The sequence below is a fragment of the Hetaerina americana genome, unplaced genomic scaffold (genome assembly GCF_022747635.1).
Source record: "Hetaerina americana unplaced genomic scaffold, ioHetAmer1.1.p SCAF_3, whole genome shotgun sequence".
Lineage (NCBI taxonomy): Eukaryota > Metazoa > Arthropoda > Insecta > Odonata > Calopterygidae > Hetaerina > Hetaerina americana.
In genome coordinates this window covers 64,968,228-64,989,835 of record NW_027286874.1, presented here as the reverse complement: position 1 = coordinate 64,989,835, position 21,608 = coordinate 64,968,228, and the positions used below count along the sequence as shown (strand labels likewise).

General features: G+C 41.1%; 1 protein-coding gene across 2 annotated transcripts in view; it reads right to left on the bottom strand.

The window, feature by feature from the left end:
* The window catches only part of LOC139690794 (uncharacterized), a 100,154-nt gene that overhangs the window by 9,686 nt on the left and 68,860 nt on the right, over window positions 1-21,608 (bottom strand). For both annotated transcript variants that reach the window (XM_071588364.1, XM_071588363.1), the window contains one exon: window positions 1,173-1,292. In XM_071588364.1, the coding sequence (XP_071444465.1) occupies window positions 1,173-1,268 (96 nt within the window). In that variant the 5' untranslated portion in view covers window positions 1,269-1,292. The remainder of the gene's footprint in view (window positions 1-1,172; window positions 1,293-21,608) is intronic.

Genomic DNA, 21,608 nt, shown 5'->3' with positions numbered 1-21,608 from the left:
CAGACTATAATGTTTGCTTAAAGTTGATGCTAATGCAGACAATCAACTCCTTTATGTGGGCACGAGTAATCTGTGGAGGCTGGATAGTAAGAAGTGACAATAGGAGGATTTGAGAGTCACAGGAGAGATAAACATCTCCACAACACAAAATCTTATGAGGGTTCAAGTGGATTTTGCCAATTGACACCTCCAACAAACATGGCTTTCAATGACCTGAACTCATCATCATCTCATTGCACAGCATCTCTATTTCATGAAGTTGAAGGTGGAGATCAGAAGGTACAACTACACTCATTCAACTTTAGGCATGGTTGAAGTTAGTTTGATTTTAATAACTATGTCATTATACCGTGGATGCGGCGGATATACTACAGCTCATTTAATTTCTAGAATTGACATTTCACTTAAAATATGTGATGGAACCCACAGGTTAAACACTCAAAATTCCAAGAGGAGACAACTCAAGAGAGCACATCAATAAGGCGTGGGAAAAATTTTAGGGATGACACAAAGAGGTACAAAAGTAGAAGAATAAAATGGAGAAGCTATGCCAAAGCAATAATGGGGCCGCTGATAATTCATGATACAGATTGAAGCTGAATTTTAATATTCAAACCATGTCTTACAATCATGCACCTGTTAATTCTGTAATTCAATTATATTCACCAAAAATAGTGCATTATTTTCACTTAATATTTTTCAAAGCAGGTCCTACATTGAGGATTTATTAAATTAGATCCAGGACTCAATAGGCTGACTTTGAAACTTGAGGAACCAACAAAGTCCACAGTTCTCTTCTGTTACCGGCATGAAGCGCAGAAGCACTCCCTAGTTCACTTATTATTCAAAAATTACATATAAACATACTCCTTAGTCAAAATTAAGTAGTGGATTTCCAGATCATGCTATCTTATATAGAAAGATAGCAGTAAAATAATGTTGTGTAGGAGAAAAAGTGGATACGGTAAAAAAATTAATCATGCACTTATCCATCAAAACTAATTTCTGATGTCATTATTGCACTGCATTATCTTTTCCAAAACTAGATGAATTTATGTAGTAACATCAAAAGAAAACATGCTTTTGATGGTTTGACACTGGTTCCACATTTTAGACGGCCAGTTTAAGGATCAAAACAGATTCATACATTAAGAAAATTTTCAAATTCTTACCTTCCATTGTATGAGAAGGCCTTTTTTCCGTGCAGCTGAAGGCACCTTTACATCCAAATATCCCCTCAGTTCATCACATGAATGCATTCCAAACATTGTGGGATCAATGACTAGATTTCACTGAAAATAATTTTTAAGATGATTAACACATTGTTTATCAATGACATTGCAAATATATTGCTAAATTTGTCTTTTTAGAACTCAATAACTATTGATATGAATACCAATACTTTTATGAATTATTAAAATCTGATTAATCAATGCATTGAAAATACAACAGAACAGTCCACTAGTTACGATAATATTTATGTATCGGATTTTATATTCATTAAAAATTGTATTTATCTTGTTTTTCACAAATGCAAAGTGGATACCCAGATTATTTTTTTGCCACCACAGATTTCTCTCAGTGGAGCATATTAATGTGCAATAGTTGACAAATTTCAAATGAAACTACAGTAGCCTCCAACCCTCTCCAACACATCCATCATCTATACAAATGCCCGATTGATCAAAGAATACCTTCCAAGTACCATTCCAGGACCATAAATTGAATAAAAATTATTTACTGCACTGAGTATTCTTTATTATTATCAAAGTAGAAAGGACACTCAATTACTGATTATTCATTAAAACTATTAAAAACTTGTACATCTACATTCTGATTGATAATCTTACATAATTGGTATTATTCACTCTCTGTAGAAACCAAGACTGGATAAAGAATTGGCAAGTTGAAGCAACAGTAGATTAGAGGAACCCTACAGTAATTAAGAGTATGAGAGGAAGATTCAATATATTGCAAGATTAAGTGTCAAATGGAGAATTATTAGATGTTTATTAAGAATGACACGTACATCTCTTTCATAGCTTATTTTCTAGGAGATTTTGTATTTCCTTGTTTTCTTTTACAGGATGATACCTTTCAAATGATGAATCACCATCATATTTACTTAATTTTCCCCACAAAGTCTATGGATTCTGCAAAACACTGATGACGAAAACATTATTAGAGTAATGACCTTGTGACCCATGCGATTTGGCTGTGCTCCTTACTGGGTTTTTAAGGAAGTCAATTTGATCAATTAACTGTGATAATAAGGACATGGCTCACACCATGATTAAAACCAGTGTTTTCGCAGTATTCTTGTAAGAGTTAACTTAAGAGGTTGTCTGATAGAGGATATAGGCATTTGGAACATCATCCCCAAATGCATGAAATAACTGCAATTGTGATTCCCTTCTGACTCTCTACAATTAACTTTTCTCACGACGCATAATATATTTTTTGAATCGGTACTTAATTTGGTTGGACCGAGAAAGAATTCCATGCCCACCAACGAGGCTCACCGCGGAATCTATTCTTAGTGACCCTACCCTCAACTTCCATAGTTTGTAGAAGAGCTATTACATACTTTTGGGTGCAGTACGTGATGGTAGACTGAGGGAAGGAGGAAGAAGTGAGAAAGTAAATTTAAATAGATACGCAGTAATGGAAAACGCAGCGACATGGCGAACGATCTCCCGCTGATGCAAGTCAGAATTGCCAATCAATGTTCTTGATTAACGTGATACATGTTGTACCGCCACTGAGGACGGGACAATAGACGACGCGAGGATTCATCACATGTAAATTTCGACACATGAATTTCTCACTTCGCTTCCTCGCCTCAGTCCCCTTTTTCCCTCCGTGCTCATGGGTGTCAACGACCTACGAACTCCCTGCACACCCCTCACGGGAAAAACAAATTGCCAACCACCGCTGACGTTCATCGAAAAACTCCCGACTATTTTCCTACGCCAATCACGCCCAAAATGCTCGGAGTGCGCAAACGTAAGTACGTACGGGCAACTAGTCTTCCAATTTGAAACACAAACTGTGATAAACATTTTTCAAACATAATTTTTCTGAAGTACCGTTGAACATATTTTGAATGAATGGATTAGCCTAGCATTCACTCGAAGAGGGATATAGGAAATGATTATAAGAACTACTCTCACCGCAGATATTCAGAAGAGGAATTAACTGCTTCAGCCGAACATGTTTGGCATAGGCGAAAAGAATGTTTCTCCATTGTTTGAATAGATGAAAAAATAACGGCAGAGACGTCCTTCGCGGTGAACTTTACAAATACCGGCATCAGAAAAAGAGTTCAAGAGAAAGCACTTGTCCTTGTTCCTTAAACATCATTCAGACGAAATGAAAATGCTGCAATTCCGCAAATTAATTTTTATTTTCCACCACCATGGTTTCACTATTGGGCAGCATCAGCAGGTGAATATACACGGACAATGTTATGTACGTCGTATATTCACCTGACGATGACACTAAATTGTGAGATCATGATCGCGAAAAGCGGAAAATAAATATTGACTTTTGGAATTACACTTATCATTTTGTCTATGCGATGAAAAATTTCTAAGTAACGGGGCCCAAACAATTTCATCCTTCGATTGAAGTAACTGTATTCAATTGATCACTTTAAAGTGTTGTTATTCATGATATCATCGGAAATCAGGAATTCCCAATAGCTAATGATGTTTCGATACGAAACTGGATTGCGATAGTTTTCCTAGCAATGAAAGAGAATGGCTTCTTAGATATCACCGTGATTGTGATGGTTTTCTGCGTAGTCAGCGTTTGGGTGGAGCGCGATGCCAAAAGGCAGAGGCGGATACCCGGAGGTTGCCTAGTCAGACACAATTCGGGTCTGGATTTAATTAAAACACATTTTGCACGCCTGTTTTCCTTGCTTCCTTAAGAACTCAGACAAAAAACGATGCGTAGGCTTGAAAAAGAAATTAACCACCTACGAGGTGTGTCCTTAAATTCCATCAATTACATTTTTCCGTGGTAGCTTGCGCCACATGTTGCCATTTTCTAATATTTAGCCACGTTTAAAATGCAAAAACCAAGAGCTGAGGCACTACATTAATTCGAGACAATAGCCTCATTTTCCATATTAAGCGCTCAGTAAGACCTTGAACAATTCTCATCGACGCGCTTGTCTCGCGTCCCGAGTGTGTAAGGTCAGGTGTTTCACTGAGAAGTCTGATTCATTGTTACGTAGGCAAAGGATGTGCAGGAATCGGGGGAAGGGAGACTTAAATCATAAGGTGGAAGAAATACAGGCAGATCATCCGTGAGGCAGTGCGAATGACAATTATAAGTGGGAAGCGAAAATTGAGAGGCGAAAACGGATGTCTCTTATTTTCGAAAACACTTAAATATGTCAATGATACATTCTCGGAACATTTGGGATACTGCGTCCTTGGATTCGATTCGCGTTAGTAGATGGAATAGTGTCTCGAGCATCACTATATGGAAATACTTAATACGATGACAAAGTGAGGAACTCTCTCATTTCCACACTGGTTTATTACACGACCCATGGTTTCAGCGCAAGGGTGCAATTTCTCAACGTGGTCGGCCAAACTGTGGGTCAGAAAGACATCGAAACAGTTTCTCTAATCACGTTAGTAGAAGGATTTTGCCAGGACGCATCTTAGCTCCCACTTCTGCGCAGTGTGAAACACGTTTTAACTAATGACTTTCAGCGGACTGAGTTTCTAACTTGATCAAACCCCGCCTAAAATGAAGCTAATGCCGAATGCAAGGTCCTTTTTTGCACTGCCATTGTCTGTATTACTCAACCGCCCGTAATTGCATCCATGCCCTAAGTTGGCGCACACCTCCCACAGTATTGACGTGGTTGCTATTATTGGAGGTAGGAACCCAGCTGCTGAGGTTATTTGCGCAAATTAGAGAATGCGAGCAATGCGCGCCAAGACGGAAAATTGGAAATGATAACACAAAAACGGAGGAAACCCGGTGTTGGCTCCGGTTCACTCTTCGCGCAAGACCCCCAGTGGTTCTCTCAGATCCAAAGAGCACTCGTCTAATTAGTGAGCAGCGCCCGCGAGGACTCCAAACGTACTTCTACACGGTACCTTGAATGCCACCGTTTGGGCGTGGGACGGGGGTGACTCAACATCAAGCATGAAACGTCAAATATTTTTCAAGTTTTGTTCAATTGCTATTTTCCAATAAATATGTAAAATATTTTTTTTTTAAATAGAGATAATGCCAACTGTATGGGCACTACGGTAGCTAAGGGTGAAATACTTATTCATGCACGTGAGACGAGTTGCTAATAATACGAAAAACAATTACAAATGGCAAATGAAATAATGACTGCACGATAGGGTACTTCGAATGAAAAAAAAATACTTTTTTTCCACTTGAGCGGTCATTTGCAGTATTTCCGATCCCTAATCTTTCGCGAGAAGTTACATTTAAACCTGTCGATTCTAAATTTCATCTCTCTAACCTAATTTTCATACTTCTCCTATTGTAGTACGATGGGACTAGCAATATATTTTCATAATCATCGCTAAAGAGAATTGCTCCCAATATATGCAAAATATCTTATCTTGCAATTTAACCTCTGCTTCGTGAGTGATTCCTAATATAGCTCCTCTAACAATGTAGATACTCGAATGAGTTAGTAATTATCATTTAGTTTTCCTCGTTCGTTAAAGAAATCTTCAGAGTCTTTCCGTAAGCGGGGGGCAAGGGATGCACAGAGTTTTTTTTAGAGAATGCAAAACTCGAACGAGAAGACGCGAGCGCAACTAGAATAATGAGAAGGCACGCAATTACTTCCCTCCTTCCAACTCGAACCGGCTGAGCACTTGGAACGCCAAAGAAAAATTCACCGCTTGGCGAGGAAGGAACACGATCGTGATAGGAGGCGAGGTGGTGCGCGAGTACCGCCAATCAAAGCATCAAACTGTCCCTGACGAAATCATTATCAGAATCAAGGTTTCATGCCTGGGAAAATTACGGCCTAAACTCCCGGGGGGTCTCGGTTTCTCGGACTTAAGTGCCAAATTATAAGTCCTTGTAATTCGAAAATACGCCGAATCTTCTGATGAAAATGATTCATTACATCACGCCTAAAGTGCAGAAAATGTTCATTAAAATGCGATTTCTTTTTATTTTGAAAATTAAACAGTTCCCTGAAAACTTTTGAAGTAACTCGTAACTTTCAGAAATGGGTCCTTGATCTTCAAACGAATGAGTGTGAGGTGGAAGGTGATGGGGAAGGGTGAAAATTTGGGATTGGATTGGAATACTGACCTCGGGAATGTTAACAACTCTTCCTAATAACACGATCAACCAATGGCTAAAGCTCAAGTCTTTTAAACCGCGTGAAGTTTTTATCAAACGCCGCGCTAAAGTTTGCAAGGTAATTCCGATTCACCGAGGTAATCATGGATACGAATCCCTTCCATACGATAAGGTGACATGTAAGTCACTTCATTCTGTAAAGTACTCGTTAAACAGAAGCGAAGAGAAGAGTTTTGGCAACAATTATAAATCATGAAACGTGTACACTGCGGCACATCTGAGAAAGAGCAAGCAGTCTGCTTTTTTCATCGAAAAAGACGAAACTACTTTAAAATATTAAAAAATTCTCCATAATTTCAAAATTTCAAGTCTTCCATTTAATACGACGTGATATTCTTTCGATGGTACGTCGTCCTATGTCACAAAAACTAAAGTTCCACGCGAGTTGACCGTAATCCGCGGAGACAAGAGCCCTCACATTTGCGGCCAAATCTTACAGAAGAAACGCTCGTCATACACGCTTCCAAGTATCCGCACGCGAGAGCTGCCTACGCCTTGCTTCGCGGAGATATTATTTTCCTTCTCCCTCTTCTGCGTGAACCGAAGTCAAGGTTACTTGAAACTCAGGGAGAAAGATGTAATGGCTTCTCGGAAAACTTTTTTGTGAAGCTTCAGGTAGGGGTCATCACCTTGGGGAAGAATTGAAATGCAAAGACGGCTCGTACCGCCATTGTCAACGATTAGCGGCGAGCAGGCAACGTAAAAAAACCGCTTAAAGAGCCCGACAGGCGCCTTATTCAAGACTTAATACCTCGCGCTCCTCACTCTAACAAGATTGTTCCCCTCGCAGGAAGTAAGAAATTTATGAATTATCCTACTCGTCAAATGATTACCTGCCAGGCGTTCAACGAAAATGCTGCGGCAGCGTTGGAAGTCGCTCTTTAATTCTATTGATGTCTGTGATGTCGACTAATAAGCAGCCGGCAAAGGGTTCTGGTACATGCGTCTAAAGAAGGCAAGTTAGAAATTGCCGCCTATCCCTTTCCTTTTAATCTTGGATATGATATTTTTACCGTCTTCTCATCTCCCAAGCTTGGTGCTAATTGGAAGGTAGTTACGGGAATCATTGCCCACGACAAGATGCTTCCCTAATTAATAATTTATATTCATAATCACAAGTTCAGTTTGTCGATAAAAACATTATGAGTCAACCAACCATCTCTTTTATTTCCCTGACAAAAGGCTCCCCGGATTTCTACCTCCATCTGTTTAGATTCAATACATTTTCTATGTGCTTGAAACCGCTGAGCTTGCAAGAGTATCTTAAAATATAGATGAAGTTTATGGGAAAATACAATTGAAGAGAAAAAATTATTTACTTGAAGAATTTTTGTGTTGTGATAGGTCAACTACTGAACTGACAATGAGTCTGTCTTTAAAAGAACAAAATATGCAAGTCACTTAAATTAACAAGGATCAATTTTTTTTTAATTTTGAAAATGACTTCACAGTCGATGAAGCAAAATTAACTTCAAGTTTCGGTAGGCTTTGAAAATTCTTAGAAAATGAGACTACATTACAGAAATGCTTCCAATCCCGTAAAATCAATAGAAACAATAATTTCATGATATTAACTCGCAATCTTAAGGTTGGAAATTTATCGTTTTTGACGCGGAGGCATACGGAATTCCAATATAAAATTGAAGCGATGGAAACTATCTCGGCTTCAAATCGTGACTAGTACGGCTTGGAACGAAGGAGAAGTGACTATACTGTTCTATGGAAACACGGACGAAGTAAATGGCAGACTATGGAAAATGTATGGATCGAAGTATATTACACTTCCACGGACTTCCACACACGCCCTCGAGGACTTTTTTCTAAGGGAAAACCTCGAGCCGAGGAATTCTGAGTTTCCATCTTCATGGCGTTTGGTGAGCAAGAGATTTGCATTACAGCCCCGTAAATCTTCCGAATGTCACCACAACTCATCCCAACCTTCCCCTTTTCGTTGATAGTTTTAGGGAGATCGGGGAATAACTACGAATGATACACTTACTCTCGTCAATCTGATACTGTACTAGTTTTCAGTTACTTCAACAATCAATTTAACTTTCCTGATAGATGAGAGCTATTTCTAGTCCCCTTCGACCCGATTAACTACTATTACTACTACTTGGGTATGCAATGATGACGATGGAAATGGTTTCCTATTGTGCAACTTGATAAAATATCGGATTTGATAATTCTTAAGATAAAATCAGGATGGACTATCATGTTATTTATTTTAATGATCACATTTCGACGACGATCAAACGTAATCCTGTTTTTTCGCAGAAATGATTATACTGTTATTATTATTTTTTATCCAAAAATACCACAATCTAGAAGATAAACACAATCTGTCTTTTCCTTGACTCATCGGCGAGATCATGATTAAGATTTGGCCGCAGGAATGCGCCGAAAATTCCAAGTGTTCAAGAGGCAATGCTCCTTTATTTACCTATAAAGATATTTTTAATATCAGAAAATATATACTTGGTTATTCCATTGGTATTTATTTTCGGAAATGAATCGCTTTCACAAAGTGACCCCTGAAACCATTCCATTCATATTTTTAATACTAAATTAATGGATATACTAATGAACTTCGATCAATTCAAGGATTCTCTCGTGCATCAACTAGGAAAATATTAAAGCCTCTTAATTCCGCCAAAATGAACCCCCAGAGAAAATCTTGGCCATCGAGGAAGGCCTTTTTCCTCGTTGGTTGCAGGATTAAAACTATCCTCAAGCAGGTAGCGGTGCGAATTCAAAATACACCTAAAATCACTCTCCCCCCCTCCGATCCCGACTCATTCCGGCGCTTGGGGCTGACTTGAGGTCGTCGAGGTTAAGGTTGGGAAAACTACGCCATGTGGTTGAGTGATTGCTCAACCACGGTTGAGCTCGCGAGTCCCATATCCGTAAATCTCGACGCCTCTAAGTGGACACCTTTCCCCAACCTCCTACACTAAATGCTTTCCCTTCTCCTCAACGGGTTAGGGCATTTGGGAGCAGCAACGAAGCTGTTCGAAGAGAGTACGAACATGCTCATCAAACGCGGTCGACCACGAATGATCTTGCATTATAACAGTCCAACTTGGATCTTCACGAGATTCACTGTCCTTTCCGAACGGCTGATCATTCGTAAATGAAATTTTACAAGGAAATTTAATGATCGAACGAATATACATATTTCTCAATTCATGAGGATATAACCCATTACTTAACTCTTACGTTCTTTGAATCGTTGAGATGTACACAAAATTATTGATGCCTTATCGTTCGCGGGAAACATGACATCATAAATCTGTCGATCAGTCGGGTGTTTGTAAATGTGACATTGTTATCGTTGTTAATAGTTCGATGTAAAGGCCTAAATGTGCTGTTTTCGGACTTATACTGAATAAATAAATAAAAATAAAGATTCTACACTTGCTCTCTCTAATCTTATTTTCATGATCGCTCTCTCTCTCTCTGTCTTTCTCGAATCACGATTCGTGTGTCTGCGGTAGTAATTTTACCATTATTCCGAGAAACTTAGCGTTGAACCAAGACAATTCAATACGATAAGAAATTCCAATGTGCTTGGAAGTAAATGGTAGAGATCGGAACTTTAATACTCGATCCCATCACATAAACCTGGGTTACCACTTTTAGAAAGCACATTTACATATATATGAAACAATATATGCATCGTTTATATACTATTTTTAGTTTACATGGGGTTTAACTTCGTTATATACGTATCATGTAAAAAAACTGCAGAAAAAGTGTAAGTCGATAGAGCGAGAAGGGATGAGCCATGTGTGCCATCATTACCATGATGAAGACAAACTCATCAGTACATGCTTGGTGGTTTCTACCGAGAATCGCGTTATGAATGAATACAAAATTTAATGTCTGTAACCATGTAAAGAATTCCTCAACTGCTGAACTTCATGATTCCCGATGAGAATTTTACGGTGATCGATTGAGTGAGCCAGCTCCATTACCGAAGGTTTCAAGCTTATTCACTGGTATTAGTCTCAACCATAATGCCGCGTGAAAATAAGGGGAAATGTTTCCAATGAGATGAAACGTCTTATTTCGGAGCGCCCGTACAATTCCATTGATAGTGTTTCCAGTGCCGACGTCTGTTTCCCCTCACCATCATTTCAATATCCCAACTTAAGGTCAAAACACTTCTCCCGTGGAGATACTTAGACATATGCTACGCTAGATTTTCACATGAAAACCTTATACAAATGGCCAGCAAAAATTACACGCAATCAAATGTAAACTAAGTGATATAATAGATTGTGATGAGAAAGAAAGTGGTCATTGATGGCATGAGCTCAAAAAAGTAAAACGGACGCTATCTAATACTCATCAACAAAATATCCACGCAAATATAAGCAGCAGCATTGAATTATTTGTCCCCAAAACACGCAATATGCAGTAAATAAGTCCGGGAGGTTACTTTCACACGATTTAAGTAATAATATGTACTTTGGTAAAGAAATAGGGGTTAGGATTAAATGTTAAGAAATTCAGTGTAATGGCAATTTAGATTTAAATGATTGGGAAACATGTCATTACCCTTTAACTAGATAAATATTAGCTATATTTGCTAGCATTAAAACAAAATAAGTTGGAGTAATTGTTTCCTTAAGCCTATCACTGTCGCTGTACTCGCCACCGAAGTTTTCGGAATGAAAGAGGAAAGCAACGAGACGTCAATTATGAAATATATGGGGCCGAATTAAGCATTTTAAGACTGGTAAAGTGTTTTTGTGCTACACTGACAACAAACCTTTATTGAGGTACACACATCTGGAGAACATGCGGGTCGGCCTTAAAGAAGCTAGGTTTCATTCGACGGGTTACAGGATAATGTTAATTCAGGAATTGGAAAATATTCAGAGAAAATTCACCATATTTGTTAAAATTTTCCACGAGGAAAGAGTAAGTGAGACAGTTCGTGTTGTAAGAGTTGGGTATACGAGAATGAGCCCAGGGTAGAGCCCCTTGATCCGCGAAGAGAGCAGGCGAGACAGACGTGCGAATGCGCACGAGTGTAAAAATACTAACAAGTGAAAAGGACAAGTGTTGAATTGCAGTATTTAGGCCAGATATGGAATTAGTGTCAAGTTGATATTATCCATCGGAGGAAGTGTAGATTAATAAACTGAATCAACGTCAAAGAAGAACCGTTAGATTTGTGAAAAACTGTTATGACAAGAATGTAAAAATGACGGAACTCATGGAGCTACTGGGTACTAATGGATATTACTTGGGTGCTAGGATGCTAGGCCAAACACGGAAGGGAGAAAATAAGACGCATTTAGACACCTGTAGCAACAGCGCACACGAGATTACTCGTGACAGCAGTGTTATTATTAGGACACCGCACAATATCGGCAGCTTAGTTCACTCGTTCAAAATAAGACAAATGGACCCAACGCTGCATGATCCTCATCATTTCGCCCCCACAAATCACGATAACAACAAAACCTTGCACCACAGCAATTTTGATCGCATGACCTAGTTGTTATCTGCCATTCCTTTTGCGTACACTTCACCCACCAACTCCCGCAATTAACTGGTGCCCTGACACTCCCCATACCGCACGGCATGAAGAAGATTTTCAATGTTCAACATTAAACTTTTGCGAGGGACAATATGCAAAGAAGCATCGGCAAAAGGAAGAGAACGACGAGTGATCTCGCCAGTGGCGCTGCATTAAACCTCGAACGATCTTAAAGAAGACACGAACGCCCAAGTGACCGCGGAGGAGGATTTTGGGCGTGGGGGGTCGCTGGAAACGCTGGAAGGCAGGCACTTTTGCCGCCACATTTAGTTAAGTCTGTCGTAGGAGGGGAAATGATGGTGATCGAGCGGAGGGAGAAAGGACGGAGGGAGTCTAGTGCGTGAGGAAATTGATGGTGGTAGGGCGAATAAAGAAACGAGGGCCGAGAGTTGTGCCTTCGAATCGTTTCGAGGTGAAGGCAATCCAGTAATCACTCCCGCCCCTGCTTTCCTTCAAACCCCTCCCCCGCCCGATTCCAACGTCTACCCGCTCGCTCGTCCCCACGGAGCGAACCACGTGAGCCACACCCCCATCCCACCCTCCGGCCGGGAGCCAGGGTGGGGGGGGCGCGCGGAATCGGCGGGGTGAGGTGGACGATGTTGAGTCGTGCAAAATGGTCGGGTTGCACGGGGCAATCAGCCCTGAGCATGTCAACGCACCCCCCACCTGCCTGTCTGGTGGCGTTGCTGAGGTTTCTGATCTCTCCTTCGTAATGGGATTCCGTTTACGGAAGGAGAAAGCTCGGACTTTCCAGCACTTCAATGGACACACGATCCAGGTTCCGACAAAATAACAAAATGTGTCCCATCCATTTTTTTCGAGATTCCGCATCGGGGAGACATCCCCAATTCTAGTTGGGGAAATTCTCGAGGATGAATACGACTCTTCCGGGGGGCTGCTCATTTGAAATGTTTGATTCCAGGATAGATAGGTACAAATACTCATTCTTTCCCCGAACAATCAGAAATCATAACAGTAAGAAATCGAAGTCACTTTAGAAATATTGAAAACATTGAATTTATAAGTCGGAGCAAAGTTAAACACTGCAAAGCTGTTAGGTATACTTTCAGGTGCATGTGTATGTTAGTTGGTAGTTTGAGTGTATGCATGTGTGTGGGGTGTAAGTGTTCATGCATGAATGTATGCCATGTTTTTTTGTGGATATATGAATTTGTGGTTTTGGCATGCGGTTTTTTTTTCTTTTCTAAATTACGGGTGGTGTCCTAACACCCCCCACCACACGCCCTTGCGGCGGCTTGCGGGGTATTAAGTAGATGTAGAATGTTCTAGCGTCCTTACTTTCTGGTTGAGTACAATGATATGATATCATGTTCTAATGAATGAGAGCATTCATGAGACTTGATATGCCTGTAAATATTGCTTACTGAGCGCAATACTGAGAGATCACTCTACGCAATCTCTTGGAAAAAGGAAAAAAGAGGGTTGACAAAGGCAAAGGTTTTACCTCTTGGGTCTTAATCTTTTTGGAATATTCGCCATTGTAATTTATCCCACTCTTATCAACATACAATATAGCTCATGCAAACATGGACAACAATGTGGCCCTTCGGAGCTGTTAGGTGGAAATGACTATTTCGCCAGAAAATTACTGGCCGCTTCTTTTCGAGTTTTTATGCAAGAGAGTGCTTGTTGATTCGCGATTACGAAACCATTCGATGCCTCATAGTTTTTTTTTAAGAAAAGGGTGCCGTATTTACTCCCGTATTCCTAACGTCCAATGGGTTTCGAAATCGACATAAATACCACGCGATCCACCAAACAGATGTGTGGCAGGGGATTCAAGCACCAGGTGGGTAGGGTGAGTGATAAGGGAGGATATGGGAGAGGATGGGAAAAAGGGAAAAATGAAGGTTTTCCCTCAGCATGCAGGTTTTTTTAGATCAATGTTTCATTTTCTGCTCTTTTCAGATGTTTAATGCAGTCCACACCTCGCGCCGTAAATTGAAAGGTTTCCGAAAGGTCGCCTACATACGAGGGTCATCCGGAAAGTAGTACCCGTTCGTGCCGCATGAAGTGCTGACGACGCGAGTAGCCGCTGGACGAGGTCAGATAGCTTCAGTGGCTTGTCTGCCTTCTCTGAGCCAAGTTGCGTGACGCTAGCATTGCCTGTGTTGTTTCTGTGATCGTTTACAATGTTTAAAAAAATTGAGAACGCCGCCAGTTGTGAAGTGAGGGCAGTGATTAAATTCCTCAATGCAAGAAACGTTCGCCCATGTGATATTCATCGCCAATTATAGGAGGTGTATGGAGACAATGTAATGGACGAGTCGTCTGTTCGGCGGTGGTGTCGCAACTTCAACATGGGGAGGGGGAACACACACGACGATGAGCGTTCGGGGAGACCGTCTGTCATTACAGACCAACTGGTGAGCTCAGTTGACGAATTCGTGAGGAACGATCGGCGCGTCACAATTGATGACATCTGTGAGCATTTTCCCAATGTTTCTCGAACAATTGTTCATGAAATTGTTAAACACCATCTGCATTATGCAAAAATTTGTGCAAGATGGGTCCCTCGCGTATCTCAATGAGCTGGCGGCGAAGGACTATGCAGCAGGAATACAGAAACTTGTCACACGTTATGACAAATGCCTTAATTTGCTTGGAGATTATGTTGAGAAGTAGTTTAAAGTATCCTCTTTCAAATAAAATTTTTTATGTTTGTTAATATTTACTTTTGTGTCTTTATTTCACGAACGGGTACTACTTTCCGGATGACCCTCTTAGTTATTCAAAGACCTCGCAACTAAGCCGCAATTTTTCCCCATGCCAGGAAGGAGTCCTCCCTAAAAGTCTACACATATCTATGACAAAACCAATTAACCAGAGGAGGGCACGGGTGAGAGTTCTCAATGGCATGATTTCTCAGATTATTCTACAGATCACGGTTGGTAATTCTACTGTGCTTTCTCATTACTTGTCGATTGGAATGTCTGAAATGCCCCCCCCCCCAATTTCCCTGCCCCTCAACAGGACAAACCGAAGGTTTTAGTGGACCTTGGGTCACACTCAGTGAAAATTCAGAAACGTGCGCAAGAGGGAATTAGAAAGACGGTCCAGTTTTATGCCATTGTACGTTAAGACCTTTCCCAAATGCCAAGTCGCGAGCGAAAATTAACGACCGCTCCTGAAAAAAATGTACGCCGGGGGACGATGTCCCTCATACGGACTTCACGCGCGTGTATATACAGCATGCGAGGTCTGTTCAAAAAGTATCGCGAATTTTGAAGCTTCGTGGGTTACGAATATTTGATTTCCGATTTTTTGTGGCGTTATGTTGGTACTTATGTCTCTCCCGGCCAGAATGGCCGGAAAAGTTCGGCCATTTTGAATGTTCAGTTAATTGTTGACAGCTGTTTTGCTTGGACGTTTTTTGGCTTGTCTTCGATTTTTGCATGTTCCAAAAAATGGATCAAAGAATCTGTATCAAATTTTGTGTGAAAAACGAAATTAAGTGCGCGGACGCATTCCGAATGTCGACTATGGCATATGGAGAAGCTACCTTGGACCGAAGTAACGTTTATCGGTGGTTCGAAAAGTTCTCAGAGCGCCGAAAATATGTGAACGGCGAAGAGCGTGCCGGACGCCCGAGCTCGTCAAAAACAGACGAAAACATTGATGAGGTGAAGAAAATAGCATTGACCAATCGTCGAATCGCCGTTAGAGAAGTTGCCGAGGACCTAAACATATCGATTGGCTCGTGCCATTCGATTTTTACCACTGATTTGGGCATGACACGGGTCGCCGCGAAATTCGACCCAAAATTGCTCAATTTCGCCCAAAAACAGCAGCGCATTAACATTGCTAATGAGGCGTTCGACTCTATCCGCGACGACCCAAATTTCCTCCAAAGGGCCATAACTGGTGACTAATTATGAGTTTATGGTTATGACGTAAAAACTAAAGCTCAATCATCCCAATGGAAGCTGCAGCACGAGCCTAGACCGAAAAAAGCGCGCCAAGTTCGGTTGAATGTGAAAGTTTTAATTACAGTTTTCTTCGATTCCAGGGGTGTGGTGCATCATGAGTTCTTGTCACGGGGTAGAACGGTAAATTAGGAATATTACCTGCATTTTATGCTCGATTTGCGTGAAGCGATCCGCCACAAACGCCCGGATTAGTGGAAGAACAAAAATTGACTTTTGCACTATGACAACGCCCCTGATCACACATCGTTCCTTGTGCGCGAATTTTGGCCCAAAATAACACACTAATGATGCCGCAGCCACCGCATTCCCCAGATATGGCCCCCAGTGACTTTTTCTTGTTCCCGAAACTGAAGAGGCCCATGAAGGGACGACGCTACGCTACGACAGACGAGATAAAAACAGCATCGAAGGAGGAGCTGAACAAGATCACATACAATGATTTTTGAAGTGCTTCAAGGATTGGAAAAAACGTTGGCACAAGTGTATAATATCTATTGGGGTTTACTTTGAAGGGGGCAAAATAGATATTCATGAATAAATATATATTTTTTGAAAAAAACACAAAATTCGTGATACTTTTTGAACAGACATCGTACATCTTGTACATCTCGTCACGGAACGACTGTGCTTAGGATATTCTGAGGGAATCTACAAGACTGCATCCATATTGCCATCTTCTGAAATTTCCTCATGGGATAATGCACCTACATCCCACCAAGCGAACCACAATATCCGTTCGTTTATAACTCAGGATTCGTGAACACGGGAAAATAAATCTAAATCATGTTATTTGATGTTAATATACTAGGGAACTTGGGTTCGTTATCGTTATGACTGAGTATCGTGCGAAGGAAGAACGAATACTTGACTCTGTCAGTGACTGTGTCTATATCTCTTGCCTTTTCCCAATGGTCGACTCCAAAAATATAATTTGACGCCATCATGTTTAAATCCTTTTGCTTCGCAAGAAAACTCAGGTTCCCTTTACCTTCCCAAAAGTACCTCAGGTTCCCCAAGCCTTTCCAAAAGCCTCTCGATTCTAGAAGAGCAGGGTTGGATGAATAAGGTTGTTAGCCTCTTCTAGAATCAAGAGGCTAACAACCTTATTCATCCAACACACTCGCACCGCTTACGCTTCTCGTAGTAATTTCTAACAAACCTAGCAGTTTTTATCAGAATCTAACCTAATTCCTTAGTTAATATTTTCTCCCTATGATTCCAGATTTTTGCTACGGATTCTAAATGTGGCCTAACAAAAGCTAAGTAACACCTCTCTTTTACTTATCCATTAATTTTTCTACGACCCTTCCAATGAAGCTTAGCTTCTTTAGTTTAGTTTATCCAGCTGAATTGAAGAAGCTTGGTTTCCTTGGAAGTTTCATTTCACAAACTTCAACTGAGACCCGCATAATTTCTGATGTGTTTACCCTAGGAAACGTTTTATGTCAGAGTAACACCAAGGTACTTGGATCTGTTCTGAATTAGTCAACTATATCCAATATATTAAAACATTTACATCTTTTTTGTCGTTTATTTGATCCCAAAACTTCAGTTCTGTCCACGTAATGATACCCTGAATTCCATAAGAAGGAATGAAGGAATATAAATCAAATACGGGGTTCCATTTAAACATATTTGAATTATGAAATAGATATCTTTCGTTTAATAAAAACTACATACAAATTAAGTAATTTGTCGCATCTATCAATGAAAAAAGGAGTGCTCTTGTGCGGATTCAGGTGACTGCGAGATGCGTTTAAGTGTCTTCATTGTTCACACCGTTTGATCACAGACGCACACCTTGGTACCCGCCGCGCGACGCACTTTGAGAGGCAGACAGTAAAAAGTTGTCCCGTCAGGAGTAGTTCCTGTGGGATAATTGTACCAACTGGCGTCCACACATCAACTTCCGCACTCATTCTTGGTGCCTCTCGGAGTACGACGTAAATGACGATGTGGTTCAAAAGGTCCTCGGTGTCGACGACCCTTTCAGGAATTTGAGCTATCTGGAGATTATCTACGATTATCTATCTCGTATTTCACCCAAACCTGCCGGTGTGGACAGTGAGCTCCCTTACACAGCGGTCGCTGGCCTCTGGGCCCATACGTTCTAAAAGAACCGGTGCAACACCCATAAGCCTTTAATATCCATATGTATATAGACAGAGCGTGACGCCATTCTTCAAAGAGGCAAACTTCAGGAACTTTTGGGTATCACCATGGTTCACTAGTGCTCTGCTTACGGATGTAAAGAGATATTTCTGTACGGATGCTTGCAAGCAACACGTAGAAAATAGTAAACTATATGGATTCATGTATCTTAATGCCACTACATTAACGGTATACGATTTCCTGTTTATAAAAACATGACGGATTCGCAATTGACGTACGGAATGATATACTTAAATTAAAAGTTTACGTAATAATAACAATATTAATTATTATCGACTGAATAGTTTAATTTCCGCAAGGAGTAACCTTAAGGTGTTCAATCGTAGGGAGCATTTTACCCGGGATTTAATTGTTTTACACCTTATTACAAATTTAAACATGCGACTCCGCATACCGTAAATGTTTGTCTCGAATCTTAATTCAACCATTACACGGGATCGAATGAAACGACCGAAACGGCTTTCGCCCGCGGACATTTATGGCACACTGAGGGGGGGGACAACAAAGGTTGTCAAATAAGGCTGCCCACAAAGCTGCGCAACCGCCCCCTCCCAACTCAAACCCTAAGGTGTGTAGCATGTTATAATATATTTGTAGCAATTTTGAACTTTTGTATTAATATTCTATCATAATTATTTCATCCTAATATGGTAAAAAATTAATATACTATTAATATGCTGGGAGGTCTGTTAAAATATTTATTACCATAGTTGAGTTGCCCATATTTCAATGTCGGACTCTCTCCACAACGCCAGCGATGTCAAAACTTTCATCATCTACTTAAAACATCAAAATGTTGCGGAGTGGTAGATATATGAGGGCAGCTCGTCCTCATTCTAACTAAGGTTTGCAGGTTTGAATTCCGGGTAATTGTAGAGTTGCCACCTTCTTCCTTTACCCTTGATAATAATACTAAATGACCTAATATGTAGAACTACTTCAAAATACATTGATACTGCCCTTGCTGATGATACCTAAACAATTTTATCCAATGGTAAAACCGTTTGATTAATAGTATACAAAAATGGCTAGCTTCTTGAACTTTGAGATTCAAAAGTGAAAACATTTCCAGAACATAACCTACAAATACTAAATACCCGCAAGTTGCCGGCGTACGGTGGGGGAGGGCACCATCCATCAACACCCATGGAAAAATTAGGTCACGCAGACATTCGAATATACGTTTGTCTATTCACACAAAAACCCGTACATAGCCATGCCAATATAGAAAACAACAATAGTGGGTGCGTTTTTGACATAATTAGTGAATTTCGCTTTTAAATACAAATATTCGGGCTCTAGAGTTCGATTTTATACAAAATTAATCGCCCGATGAAAGAACGAGTTCCTAAGCCTGTCAAAGACACACTCTCGCTCTTGTTTCATCCCTGTGGTCGAATCTACCAATACACTTTAGTGCCATGATAATTCCCACTGTGCCACAAGAAACTCAGGTGCCCTGACCCTTTCCATCCTGCCCGCATCACGATTACTACCTTCTCGTAGCATCTTTTAAAATACCTGCTGGATTTTCTTGAAATATTTTCCAATTCCGGAAAAAAACTTTCTCTCTCATTGATCCCACAGACTTGATTAAAAACGGCTTCTTATATTACGCTAAAAAAACTAGGTTACAAATCTGCCTATATTTTTATTTTCTTATTTTATTTCTAACAGCGCATTAATTTGCTAATGTTTACGTCACGTGACTTCTAACCACGCTTTGCAATAAGTGGACGGTAATCCCAGAATCTCTGACCGAATCTTATGGCGATCCCCTTTTCCCCCGAAAAAATGAACCCCGAAGGTGAAGGCTGGAAGCCTGCGATAGCGTGCGAGGGTAAGGTCGCCGGGGAAAGGGTATTAGGGTCCTCTCATGCGATGGACTTTGAGGAATCCAGGACTTCCCTGGCCCTCCTGTTAAAAGTCAAAACGGCCACTTAGCGCTGCCACATTCGCCACCTGCTGTGTGGTCGGGGCACAATGGAATGCTTTAAATGGGTAAATGGACGCAATAGACTGGGGTAGTCACAATGCGCGTCCACTGCTGGCCGGGTTGCCGTAACTGGACGAGTTTCCAAAATAGCACGGACTCCGCGCCTCACGCCTACAGACCTCGCGCCTGGTTGACGGCGGCCGGCCGGAGTAGCCTTACCCACGAAAATACTCATAGTGATTGACGTTTATAGAGCCGGTCTTCATGAGCACGTGTCTCCCTGTCCTCCCATCTCCCTCCCCCCTCAAAGAGGACTTGTTTCGTCCCACGATGCTCTTTGAGCGAGTGATTCACGGTCATGCATTCGCCTCGTCGCCGTCATTCGGGAGACGAGGGGATCGCTACATGTAGTCTCCCGGAGGACCGCTGTCGCTTCTCAGAGACGGATGTTCTTCCTCCTCCCCCCCCCCCCGACGCGACATCTTTGGAGGGAATTGAGGGGAGATGGTTGTGGGGGAGTCGGACGGACCTACGCCACTGCGAAAAATGGTCGATTTTTGGGTCAGAGTTTCGCTGTGTGCTCTTGAAACAAGTTGATTTTCTGGGGTCAAATCGTAATTCCGTTCATCATCGCATGAGGAGTTTTATCGCGAATGCCCGCCGTAAAACGAAACGTTGTTGTTTCGAAGTCCAACCTTGTCCACGCTATCGACCGCGTCATTCGTGATTGGATCCCACGAAAAACGCGATACCGTAAATGGAAAGTTTTTGTTGAAATATCGAGAAGGATCCGTGAAATTTTATCTTCCGTAGCCATTCAGTTGAAGGGACACATCGAGCCACCGCTTGATCGGTGAACCGATTTCACCAGAGCGTGTCTGCTGCATTCACATCTGCCCAATACAGCCCACAATACGCAGTCATAACAATATCAAACCCAACCACCGAATATTTACTTCTACATCCACAGAAAATACCCGCGATCCACCGAAATAATGTGTGGCAGCGGGTGCAAGCACCAGGTGGGAAGGATGGGTGATAAGGAAGGATATGGGAGAGGAAGGGAAAAATATTCGTTAGAAAACCATCAAATAACGTACAAATTTATATACATGCTGGAGGAAGACTTAGTTCAAAACAAGGGTTAATTCACCTAATACATTAGTTATTTGTTACGCGAAAAATTCGATTTACTTTACTAATGCTGTTATGACTTTCATTTCTTACTATTATGACTCCTGATTATCCAGCGTTGGAACGAGTATATATATTGGATCTGGGTCTCCCTTATCTTATCTTTGTGGTATTAACTACATAAACAGTGTGAGGCCGTAATCATTCCATTTATGTCATGGCTGAAACAGTACATCTATTAAAATTAATTGCAAATAATGAAAAACAACAATTTGTGTTTTATGCCTAAAGGCATATTCATGTTCGGGAGTATGTCTCTGATCTAACATTTTCAAGTATTTGTTAATAATTCTGCAAGTATGGCTTGTGCCGCGATACTTCCCCTTGTGGGGCACAGTATTGATATATATGTAGACGAATACTACGCAAGCCGCCGCATGGTCCTATGGCCCGGGGGGAGGGAGGGGGTTAGGGTCATCAGCACGTAGCCCCATAA